The 12,793-nt window shown below is 42.3% G+C and overlaps 1 protein-coding gene across 3 annotated transcripts in view; it reads right to left on the bottom strand.

Annotated features, from left to right (window-relative positions):
* Positions 1–12,793, bottom strand: part of LOC311526910 (uncharacterized protein) — a 37,136-nt gene that overhangs the window by 11,337 nt on the left and 13,006 nt on the right. For 2 of the 3 annotated variants that reach the window (XR_014713186.1, XR_014713187.1), the window contains exons 2-3: positions 2,859–2,989; positions 792–854 (exon numbers count right to left, since the gene is read on the bottom strand). Coding sequence is in view for 1 of the 3 variants with exons in the window: in XM_084640377.1 (XP_084496503.1) it covers positions 2,859–2,989; positions 5,499–5,544 (177 nt within the window). In the remaining 2 variants the exon portion in view is untranslated. Of the gene's footprint in view, positions 1–791; positions 855–2,858; positions 2,990–5,498; positions 5,545–12,793 lie in introns of all 3 variants that reach the window. The other variant, XM_084640377.1, reaches the window with a different exon arrangement.

Genomic DNA, 12,793 nt, shown 5'->3' with positions numbered 1-12,793 from the left:
TGTTTAGGCTGAAGAAGAGAAGACTGAGGGGCAACATAACAGGTTTCAAGTACATAAAAGGTTATTACAAGGAGGGAGGGAGGTAAACTGTTCTCATTAACCTCTGAGAAACAATGAGCTTAAACTGAAGCAAAGGCAGTTTAGGTTGGCCATTAGGAAAAACTTCCTAACTGTCAGGGTAGTTAAGCACTAGAATGAATTGCCTCGGTAGGTTGAAGAATTTCCATCATTGGAGATTTTTAAAAGCAGGTTAGACAAACATCTGTCAGGGATCATCTACAGAATACTTAGTCCTGCCATGAATGCAGGAGACTGGACTAGAAGACTTCTTGAGGTCCCTTCCAGTCCTATGATTTTATGATTCTACCATGTGCTTAAGTTTTGGTATGTGTTTAAAAATAAATGTGCTGAATAGTTTTCCTGAATTGGGGCACTGGGGGCTGATTCTCCACTTTGTGACACCAATTCTTGAGGTGTTAACTCCTCAATGGTATTAAATTCACAGTTCCAAGGGACCAAATAGTCTACTGGTGTAAGTAGGCACAATGCAACTATTAAGGGGGAGGTGCCACGTTCCCTCAGTAGTGACTCTGGCCCCAGAAATGCATACATCTGAGTAACTATTTAAAGCCTAGTCCTAGCAAGATCTCAAAAACAACATACAAATGTCACTCTGCACTTTGTCTCTCAGTTCTGAGGCCCATAATCCCCTTAGCTGCTTATCAGAAATGATTTCCATTCACTTCAAGTCTTCCCTCATCAAGCAGCATACTGCACCTTGCCTGACTTACCTTATCTTAATTTAATAACCTCCAAGAAGAATGGAATTATCCCATTTGGCTGAGCCCAGGAGCCTGGAAGTTTAAAAAAGACGACTACTTTGAATAAATCATAAAATGCATTGAAAATTTAAAAGAAAATGCAGTTGTTATTTCTGAGCCTTCTCCTGGTGCCAGCCAGCTGCTTTCAGGAGTGTTATTGGCAATGGTCATGTGAGAGCTCAGTATCAAAGTCTTAAGTAACATGTTAAACTGTTTTATAGTCTGTCATAAGAGAAATTGTTTAATTTATTATTTACTGTAAGTCACTGCAGAGAATACAGATGTTGGCCTCATGCTTGCAGATGTGATGAACGTTAAACATATGAGTAGCTCTGTGGGATTCAATGGGGCTACTCATGTGCATAACATTACATGCAGGCATAAGCATTTACAGGATCAAAGACAGAAATTAAGGGCCTCCTGAGTCTGCAAAGATTTAGGCCCATGTTAATGCCACTGGTTTGCATAGTTAAATATATACATAAGTATTTGTAGTAGCGGAGCCTTAACGTTGAACACCATTACTCTTATGGTATTTTCCTTCTTTGCGTAGGCCCCGATCCAGGACAGAACTGAAGCTCATGCTTCAACCACATTCACCGTAACAAAACTTAAATACATGCTTAAAGTTAAGCCATGTACTCAAGCACTTTCCTGTATCATGGCTGTCCTGGGAGACCTGGGCGTCCCTCTCAGCGAGTTGAACAAACCACAGCATGGTTTTGTCACTCTGGAATGTGAGCTTAATTTGCTGCTATTGTCTCATGTTCTTAATTTGAAAATTGTGATCGTGGGTCATGGGGCTGCTATTTAATTCCAACCCTGATGAAATCTCACTGATTACACAGAGGCACACAATTTATTAATTAAGAGTAGATGGTGAGCTCCCCTCATATTTTGATTAACCCTAATAGCCTTCTCAGCACGATTTGCAAAGAACTGAAGACACCATTACAACTTTTTATAAAATAATTTGAAAAGCTATTAAGCGCATCCCTTGAAATCCTCTCACGTATTAGATGGCTAATCTGCATGAATAACTGCTTGGCAGCCGAACATGAGCCACCATGGAAAACATTCTGCTGATTTTGTGAAATTACTTTTAATCATGCTTGAGAAGGCAGATGGTCTTTCAGACTTTAACCAGATTTGTTTTCGGCAAGAGAAGACGCGAAGGACAAGGGGCCTCTCCCTCTTTATAAGCCCTTGAGCACAGTGAGACACCGGGTCAGAAGCAAACCTAGGACTTCCCGCAGCTGATGCCAGGAGGCAGAGGTGCTGGATAATCAGAAGAGAGAAAGACGGCATAACACTGAAGGTGAGAGTAGAAATGAAGGATTTGTGTTTCAGTGGTGCTGAGCCCTTGCAGTTTCGATCAAAGTCCCTGGGAGTGTGCAACACCTCCAAAAAGCTATCCCTTTAATGGCTAGATTATGGGGGGGTTGTCGTCACACCCCCATGCTGGAGAAGGAGACGCTCCCCAACCCCCAACACATAGACTACTTATTCACTTATTCCCTCCCTGGAGCACGTGGGTGGAGCCTTGAGTATATGCTTCTCTCACTGGGTAGAGTAGCTGGGCCTGTGTGATGGAGAGTGAAATGTGCTGCAGGTATTGGTTAATAGTAACTTAGTATTTATTGGGAGCAAGGAGGAATTGTCACTCAGAGGAGTGTCTTGGAAGCAGAGAGGCTCCCGGCTTTTCTCCTGCATTGGTGGAGCATGTGCATCCCTGCTTGCTCAGACTGTGCCTAAAGTTGGAATCTAGCCTTAAACTCTAACCCTTTATAGGCTAGCTTCTGACTTTTTGCCTTTTTCTCCATTAGCCTTTTTCTCTGGAACAGAAAAGTACGGTTGTGTGGGGTATATATCTCTTATAAGGAAATGTGAATCTGAGGCCTGAGTGATTTGGAAATGTGGGCTATTGCAAGTAAAATCCCACCCTCCAGGAAACTTATAGTTCAACCCTTGTTCTTTTCCACTCTTTCTCAGGGTACAGACTACAGTCTTCATCTGCTATTAGATTTGGAGGCTCACCAGCTTTTCTGCAGAATAAATGGGGATATGCATTGCTCTCTCCTAATGGCAGATTGGCCAGTTTGTATCTTTTGGGATTGATTATCCTCTTCCTAGCATGGTGCCTCTTTTCTCTTCTTCTGCAAAGGCGCCTGTAACAGAAGATGCAAAGGCAGAGTTATTTCCTAGGTCATAAAAGGTAACATTATGAAAGGGGATACCAGGTTGACTTTGAAGTGGCACTTCTACTTAGTGTTGGTGGAACCTCAGAAGGATTCATAATTCAGGTTTGGTTTGCATAAGGATCAAAAAATGTGGCTATTTAAGTTCATCCAGGCTTCTTGCCTCTGTAAAAATTAGGGTGAAAATCTAAGCAGCATGAGCTTTTGGCATATCGGCTGCTGGTTGCAGCCAGACATGGCCCTTCCAGTTGAGTCCTGGCCCTTAACCTGCAGTGACAAAAAGCCTGGAGTCCTTCCAAACCCCAAACTTCTTTTCTTAGAGAAGTTCCCACATCCCTGCCTTTGGCTGACTTTTTGTTAGGAACTCAAATGCTTCCTGAGTGTGTCCTACTGGGACAAACTATCTCCTTGAGTCCCAAATATTTACAGTGCAGTTTGATCATTAAAACTTATTGTGATGTTCCAACATATGGGCCTAGGGCAGGGCAGAGGGAAGGCAAATCTTTATAGCCATATCTAAAAATGACTGACCATTGCACAAACCCTCGTCTGCTTATCAGGGCATAATGGATCTTGTTTGTTGAAGAGATTCCACTGAAATATTATAGAAACGAAGGGCCTGATTCATTTTGCATACACTTGTTTACATTGATTCCATAGACTTCAATACAATTATTCACAATTTCCACCAGTGAGAGGGAACTCTGGCTATTCATCCTTAGTCAGGGACTCAGCAACTGGAAAAGCTTATTGTAAATTTCCCAAGCTGTCCTAGGCCAGATGGGAAATTTTGCTCTGTTGTATTTCTATTAATATTGAAAACAGAAGATGTACTCAGAGGCAATGCTACAGGAGAGGTACTCGTTATCTAGGCTAGGAGGTCACAGATAGCTTTGAAAGTCATCTGTTTCTACAAATGACTAACCTGGTAACAGATGGTGAATGAGGAACACTAAGGGTGTTTGCTTGCCTTCTTGCTGAGCCTGAGTGAGTCTTAACTGTCCTAAGTTTACCCAGGTCAGAGTTTCTGTGATCTGGGAATAGGCCAGCTGGATTGTGCTTGATTTCTTCTATTCTCCCCAAGACAGTTAAAGAGCTTTGCCAGTCTCACTGGGATAAATGCTAGCCAGTAGGTGGGGGTCATTTATAATCCTTTCAAGAGTGTTGATACCCACCTTTAGAATATCTGAGTTTTGTCGAGAGAAATTGTTTTCCCCAAAATGGAGACACTTGTGTACAGTACTTAAGTGGATTACACTAACCGTATGCAGCTGGTTTTTTTTTTTTTAAATAGCAGGCTCCCTGGAAATGTAACTCTGGGCTTCCCTAACTCATTGGACCCAAAGTGAGGCATTCCTCAGTGCCTCATCAAGGAGGCCTTATCAGAACAGGGGTTCCAGGTGTTGCACTCTGTTTCATCAAGGCTACAATTTCCCCCTTTTTATATTGCTGTCCCATTTAAAGCATGTTCTATGCTCCACACACACACGCCCCTCACTGATGAGAAGAGGTCAGTAATTCCTTTTCTTTTGTTTCAGAATGGCTTCAGCTGCTTTGCCTAGTAGCTGGGGAATGTGAATGACTTGATAGGACCCTCTTTCTCTCCATGATGGACTCAGCCAGCAAACGCCATAGTCAGCAATTGTAGGTAACTTGTGTGGATGTATCACTAAATCCTGTGGTTAAGTGCCAACAGCATATTTGTCTAATGATCTACAGTTCCAGAAAGAGAAAAATAGTAGACCATGCCTAGATAAAGAGAGTTGAAGAGGATGTGATCTTAATGATGGATCTTGCAGGAAAAAACTGTATTGTGAGCTTTAAGAATAAGGACCAGCCATCGCCAAAGGCTGAGTGTCTTGGAAGGCTGATAGCTCTGCTTTATTTCATTGTAGAGCATGACTGAATATCCAGTATTTTTGCAGTTTGCTGTACCTATGACATTCTTTAGCTTGCGTAAGGTGTAGCCTGGTTCCAACACCTTGACTTGTCTCTTCCTAGATAGTTAATTCATTATGTTTTGCTTGTTTCTGTTTCTTATCGGTATGTAATTTATCTCTTCATAGAAGACAGTAAACCAGAGCTCACTGTTTCTGTATCCATAGGGGAATTTGCAGCTGGAAAAGGCTTGTTGGGTCATCCAGGTCATCACCCTGAAATCTCCTTAAAATCCAGTCTTTATCCCTCAGAGGTTTTTAGTACTCTGCTGGAATGAACTGGAGTGAACCAACCCACATGGAATGAATATGACTAAGTGATATACATTTTGCAATAGAGAATTCCAAGTAGGAGAACATTACTGTACATGTAGGAAAGGAGAACACTTATACTATGATTATGCTTAATGTTTGTCCCTTTTGTTTAGTGAGAGATCCTTGACTTTGAATTAGATAAAGCTGGCTTGATGCACCACACATTTCTTAATGGTGAAATCTTTGCAATAAAGAGGGATTGGTAGAAAAATTTTAGAAACACCTACCAATGGAATATTGCACCCATTATATATTGACTCCATCCCAAAGTCACTGCAAGCAGATATTAGGGAGAATAAAATTATAAAGGTGTAAACTAGGATCATTGCAGTCAGACATGATGCCATTCTTCTATAAAGACACCAGAAAATAATCAGCAAAGGCATCCTAGAGAAACAGTCATAGCACTATTAGAGCATGCAGCATAACAGTAAATCTCAGGAGGCCCCATCCCATCTGCTGTAAATGTGGGACAGTCAAGGAAACGATGGATAGCAACAAACAAACAAAAAAAACAAACAAAACCTAGACCTTGCAATGCGTCCTAGTGATTGGTAGTGAAAAATCAACCTATGCCTTGTGCTTCAGTAAATAAGTTTTTCTTGTCTAATTTCTGGTCAAGAGAGAATTCCTGGTTCTAGAAGTAAGAATTTGTGTTTTTCTTTGCTAAATGCTGATAAATATATTAGCCCTTATTCTTATTTAACATTTATGTGGTGGGTAGCACTTATTGGCCCTGTTGTGCCTGATACTGTTCAAACACATAGCAAGAGACAGACCCAGAGCCAAAGAGCTTACAGTATAAACAGACAATGCAAACAAAAGGTGGGAAGCAGAAAGACTTTCCCAAGGGCTCAAAGCAATTCAACAGCAGAGCAAGGAGTAGAACTTATGTACCTTAACACCCAGTCTAATGTCCTAGCTATCAGGCAACACTACTGCTCAATAGCAGCTGCAGTTCAGGCCCATTTTGACTGTGGGCTTGTGCAGTGGTTAGGTTATTTGTACTGAAGAATCAAAATCTTCAGTGCCTAACCTTTTTCCCTTTGGTCTGAGAAGATATGCTTTGCACTGGGTCCTTAGTACAATCCCTTAACACCTATATGTTTAGTCTTTTCCATGTGGGTACCTAATAAATCAAGAAGCTGTAAACATTCATCTATAGAGACCAGATCTATAACGCTAGTTTAATCATTTTACCTATAAGATTTAAAAACATTTAAAGGAGACAAGACTTCCAGCTGCCTAGAGTAAACTGAAGTCCAGGATCTCAACATGCTTCAGATCATCACCTGTGAGCCTCAGTGGTCAAACTTTTAAAGCAGAATGGGTTAGGATTTTTGAGGGGACCTAAAGGAGTTAGACACCCAAATCCCATTGGAAGTCAGTATAACTGACTAACTGCCCTAGGCTGTTTTGGGAATCTCAGCCTCAACTGACAAGATGTTACAAACACCAGAAGTCCCTGCAGCATTTTCTATACCAGGGCCACCATCAGTCCTGCTTTTTGTGCTATTTGACCAGCTGGGCACACTCCACCTACTTGTGGTGGGACAACTGTGAAAAGGGGTTAACCAAGCAGTTACACTGAGATTTACTCCACAGTCTACACCACCTTTGAAACTGGTTTAACTCTGCCCATATTTTGAGTGACATCCTCCCAACGCCCTGGTTAGTTGGAAATCAGTTTACTGAAGAGCAATCAAATTGCATTCACCTTCTGGATAACTCTTCAGGTTTGGCAGGTGCTTGGAAAAATGTAAATGAGTGTAACAGCATAATAACATAGTGCTGCTGGAGTTGCAGAATGAGAGTCAAAGGAGGTTTATGAAACTGTACAACTTTGCTTTAAGACCTCCCTGAGAATTCTGTTGTCATTTGGAGCACCACAGGAGATAAAATATTGCTGTATTTAAAGATGTACTGGGAGTAGAGATAATATCTGCCTCACTAATAAAAGTTATGATGAGGCCACTCTCCAAGTGGGGAGATAAGCTAACAGAATAGAAAGTGTTGATTAATATAGAAAGAATTAGGACAAAGATGTAAGTGAATGGTGTCTTATTGTAACTGCTCCACAAAGCCACAAACTCAGAGGGGGAATGTGTTAAAATGAAAGAGAAAGCAACATCCAGAAGCATTTTGGATGCTGTCAGAGTACTGAAGGTGTGGACTAGCTGGCCAGGCAAGGGTATTAAAGACACAGTAATATGGGGTTCTTCAATTGGCACTGTAAGACAAACATGTTGGTGTGGGGGACAACAATGCTTCATCTTCATTCCCCACCAATAGCTCACCAACGTTAAAAATGTTGATAAATTGTTCCTGGTATGGCAAGTACTCCAAGTGGGCAAACTGGTTCTGATCAGTAAGAATCAGGGCCAGCTCCAGGCACTAGCAAAGGAAGCAGGTGTCTGGGGCAGCCAATAGAAAGGGGCAGCACTTGGTGCGTTATTGGGGTGGCATGTCCGGGTCTTCGGCGGCAAGTCCTCCATTCCCTCTCTTCCTCTTCAGCGGTAAATCAGTAGCAGCTCAATCCATTTTTTTTTCTTCGCTGTTTGGGGCAGCAAAAAAGCTGGAGCCGGTCCTGGTAAGGATCAATGTATTATTTGTATTAGAGCAGCACACAAAGGCCTATTGTGCTAGGCACTATACAAACACACAGTGAGAGAGAGAGTGCCTGCCCCAACTAGCTAACAGTTTAAATAGATGAGAGAAGGAGGAGATAGCGGTAAAGTGACTGGCTCAAGATCACCAGCAGGCCAGGCAAGGATAGAACCCAGGTCTGTGCAGTCCCAGACTAATGCTCTATCCACTGAACCCTTCTGCCACCACCCCAAAAATGCACAACTTTGTGGTTTCCCACCATTCCACAGCATTCACTTCCTAGTTCTCTCTAGGCTCAAACAGATATGCTGCCATACTACTAGAGAGGTTCTTCTTTTGTAGTTGTGTTCTGGCAAGAAACAAGAGTCGTGAGAAAATAGAGACTGGCCTGAACCACAGTTGATCTTTGAACTCCAGATTCGAGATCATGACCTTGACTGAGTGCACATCCCAGAAGTGGGAGTTCAAACTCAAGATCCAGATCTGAATTTTCCCCAAAGTTTGAGGTGTTCAGATTTGGTGTTCCCAGCTGATTACTATAGAGAGAAGTCTGAGTTTGAATATGAAACCAGGTTTAGATCTGGCATTTAACTTCTGGCCTATCACGGCTGTTTCTATGCAATTTCTAGTCCAGTCTCAAAAAGCTTGTGTAAGTACCCAAACTTCTGAGTGCTTGTAGAAAACAAACTACAAAGACACCTACAGATCATTTGAAGTTCACCCAGCATTAATTGATAACCTCAGACCAATAGGAAGATTAATTTGTATCAAAGCTAAATCCTAAATGTCCTTTTGGACTATCTTGAGTCAAGGTACAAAAAGATACTATTCCAAATGCAAATTTGATAGAAAAATCAATTGTAATTATACAGCCTTAGATATACTCTTCCAGTGGGTCCCAGTCATCATTACTGGAGGATTGCTTATGCTAATACATGCTGGTGGAAAATTACACCCATAAACATCTAATGGAAGAGATGTAATGCGTTGTAGGAGGGATGAACAGGTGCCCTGACTTGGGAAATGGAATGCTGTGGTAATGATTCCCTTAGGAAAAGGTAGGGCATTTGTGGTTGATGATTTGGAATGCTTTTGTTGAATTTAAGTAAGAGTCAGGTCCTTGGCACAGCTCCCAGCCCCAGCAGCTGGGCTGGGTACAGTGGAGAAGGGGGTGTGGCATCCTTACCGCAAGCATGTGGAGTGGCTCTGTGGTAGCCCTTAGCAATCCTAAAATGGTCCACTGTAGAGGAGAGGACTGGAAAATCTGCACAATGGAAAATCCCCTGACCTTGCTCCCTCATCTACCCAGGTTGCCCAGCCCCACTCCACGCAAGCTATAATGAAGGGACTCCCAATTAAGTTAAATGCTCTGTAGTGATATGCCCACTGCATGGCCCCTTGAATCCAACCCCAGTTTATGCAGACAAACCACATGTCAATTCTGCTGCAGGAGGACTTCTGCAGCTGTGGAGACAGACATTTAGGGGTTTCAGAACTAGAGTTTCAAAAGAGCTCAGCAGCCATTTAGGCACCAGAATGAGGGCCAGATTTCAGAAGAGCTCAGCATCCCTAGCTGAGCATTTTGAAAACCTGGCTCTAAGTGACAAATAGATGCAAATAATTTTCATCTGCGATTAGCTTATATTGGATGGTGGTCCAAGTCACTTTATTTTGTAATGTGGGCACAGCATCATGCTGTTGAGATTGGGGGGGGGGGGCGGCAAGTCGTTTGGCTGAGTGTGTGACTTGTGTATGCTCCACATTTCCCAAGGAATTACTGGGTTCTTTATTTCAATTTACGTTACTATTGGACAAATAGATAAGAGGGGGGAAAATCTGAAGTTACAGCCCCTGTCTGGGTGTGAAAATACCTTACAGCCTCAGCTGGGTGGAGCAAGTAGTCAGCACCTTCTCCCAAAGATGTACAGGTGCTGTCATGTGCAGCATGGCAAGCCACTGTGGAACCCATCCAGCTCCCACTGAAGTAAGTGGCAAGATTCCCCACTTGCTTTCAATGGGAGCAAGGGAGCAAGCAGTGCTGAGACTTGGCTATGGGAGGAAAACATAAGCAGGAAGTAAGAATTTGAAACTGGGCCTATGAATTGTGGGGACTGGGCAGTTTGGACTCAGGGCTGGGGGTCTGGGTGTAGCAGACTATAGGCGTTTGGAGGAGAGAGAGTTCAGTGTTGGTGCCTGGTGGAAGCACTGGGTATATGGACTGTTAGGGAGAAGTTCAGGCCAAGCACTGGGGGTTGGGACTTGGAAGGGTATCACCTGTTCGGCTGGAGAGAAGACCCTGATGCTGTGGGTTAGTGGAGTGGAGACTGGAGCCCTGACATACATTTCATAACATTAACCTGTTTTTCAAATGGCTTCCCCAGAGGCACCAAACAGTTTGCAGGTGCATTCTCTTTGTGAGCTCAAAACTCCCATGTGCACCAAAGAAGCACTGCACATGTGAACTTTGCTCTTGCAGTTAAGGTGGCCATTTAGAAACTGGAGCCACACCCAGTAATAAGAACAAACACATATCACATTGATAGGAAGTCCTTGAAGAGGTGGAAAGGAATGTTGCTTGCCCAAGCAATGCCTTGGCACCGCGATGCTGCTCACTGTGCTTCCATACTTGAACTGGGAAGCAAACAAGCTTTGACAGCTCAAGCAAGGCAACTGGTAGCAACATAACATGTTTCCTAAACAGACAAAGACAGATTTGATCTGCAAGCGGATGACATTGCTAATAATTCCTTGCAAGCACGGCAAAGAAGATGGGTTACAAATGTGTTTAAAACCTTGAAGGCATCCCCAGTTTCAATGCAGTGACATGCATTTACATCAGCAGATGCTTCTCCATTGTAGCTTTGTGGTAACAATGTCAGTTAACACTTTCACTGTCGCATAGGGATGTATCAGGTATGTAGGGCAGCAACCTGGGTAATGTGGTAGATGTCACCAAAGAAGTTATACTTAGAGAATCAGGATACTTGGGAAATTATTTCAGGTGAGGGAAGAAAGGAAACCCACTGAAATTTAAGTATTCATAAATCTATAGTGCTGAATAGTCAAACCAATGTAATGGGCTTAGAACGTTCCCTCCCCTTTCTCTTCCCCACAGCTGTGGAGTGGCAACAAAGCCACTCTGGGGCCAATCCTTCACCTACAGCATCTGCTCCCTCCCCACATAGGGCAGCCAGGTTTGCATGGCCACACTAGCCCTCCCTCACGCAGCCACCCTAAACCCCCAACCTCCTATGAGCGGAGACAGGAGCACAGCTTCATCGTGCACAGGGGTTATGGATCCCCTGCACAGGGCCTTGGTGGAATGTATACTGTGCAAATGCACCAGTTCCATTTGCACTAGTTCCATGGGCTGCCAGCTGGACAGCCTTTGCCCATTGTGGAATTGAGTGGCAGGGTTTGCCCCACAGCATCTATACAGTTTAGTTTGCACAGCTAATTTGCAGCTGTTTGAACCTTGCTGACTTTAATTTCAAGCCACTGAATCTCGTTATGCCTTTGTCTGCTTGATTAAAGAGCTCTCTAACCTCAAATATGCTCTCCCCCTGTGTAGGTTCTTGTAGACCATGATCAAGTCACTTCTAACCTTTTCCTCAATCAGCTCAATAGATTGAGTATCTCAGTAATAATGTATCAAATACACTTACACATCTGCTATTTCTTTGTATCCCAGGGTGAATAACTGATGTGAGTTAGGGTAATTCAGAAAACATGTTTCAGAGTAACAGCCGTGTTAGTCTGTACTCTTTTCTTTTTTCAGAAAACATGGGGTGTTGAACCCAAGAGTTCAGGGAGAAAAGGAATGAAAAGTGAGCATACTCTTTCATTTAAAATTTATTCCCCCCCCTTTTCTCTCTGTCTTAAATGATAAAACTCTGTGCTATTCAACTCATTTTAATTCACACGTTTTATGTGGTGTACTGCTTCTGCTGTGGTGACACCCTTGTATTGCTGATATAAACAGTGAAATTATATGAGGAACTTTGCCTCATTAAAATCATGTATAAGAGTTAAAGTAACGAAAGCCAGTGTGAGTATAAAGCATATTGTGTTGCTTTTCCATGTTTATTTAGCACAATACTGTACTGGGATTACAATGTAGTCAACACTCATTTGTTACTCTTTGTAATTCAGTAAAAAGAAGTGAGAAACAAAACTGATTCTAATGAAATCATCGAATGCAGTTAATTTTCATTGGTTCTAGGTTGTTTTTAATTCATCCTATTGGTGAATCTCTTTTCTGTAAATTCATATTTTTTTTCTCCTGGGCTGCCTGAATTCTTCAAAAATTTATGCTGGTACCAGGTGTGTCTAAATTTATGATACCTTCACTTTTTATGCCTCCGTACATTTATAGTCACAGTTTGTCTACTCTGACTTTTAGGCAAAGCAATATTGAGAGAGCACCTTCCATGGTACATGCTCAGATATTTGCACAAATTGGACCAGTCTCCTTCTTTGGTTCCTAGGATGAGAGAAGGTTGCAGCATAACTGAGTTACCCAATAATAATTTCTTAACTGTTTATCTTGCATACTTTTTTCTGTTTTTCTGTCTCCACTTACAAACAGGCAAATGTTTCCTACTCCACACTGTTTATCTCCCAATTGTTCCTTTTATTACTTTGTTCTCTTGCTCTTTTCTATTACCATACTTTGCCCCATACCACAGAACCAAGAATGGGTCTTCACCATAAGGGCCCCTCACTAATTACCGCACATATTTTTACCATTAGTTTTGCCATTCCTTATCCCCTTCTGTCCACGTATCTCAGGGCATTCTACAAACATTTATGAATGAAGGCTCACATCATCTCTGTGAAAAATATAACAGAATTGAGAGGTGGTAATTTTCATATTGATAAAAGGAAATGCTTTTGCACACAACCTACAATTTTC

The sequence above is a fragment of the Lepidochelys olivacea genome (genome assembly GCF_965140295.1).
Source record: "Lepidochelys olivacea isolate rLepOli2 genome assembly, chromosome: 10".
Classification (NCBI taxonomy): Eukaryota; Metazoa; Chordata; order Testudines; family Cheloniidae; genus Lepidochelys; species Lepidochelys olivacea.
The sequence above is the reverse complement of the archived record's forward strand: the minus strand, read 5'-3'. Positions and strand labels throughout refer to the sequence as shown.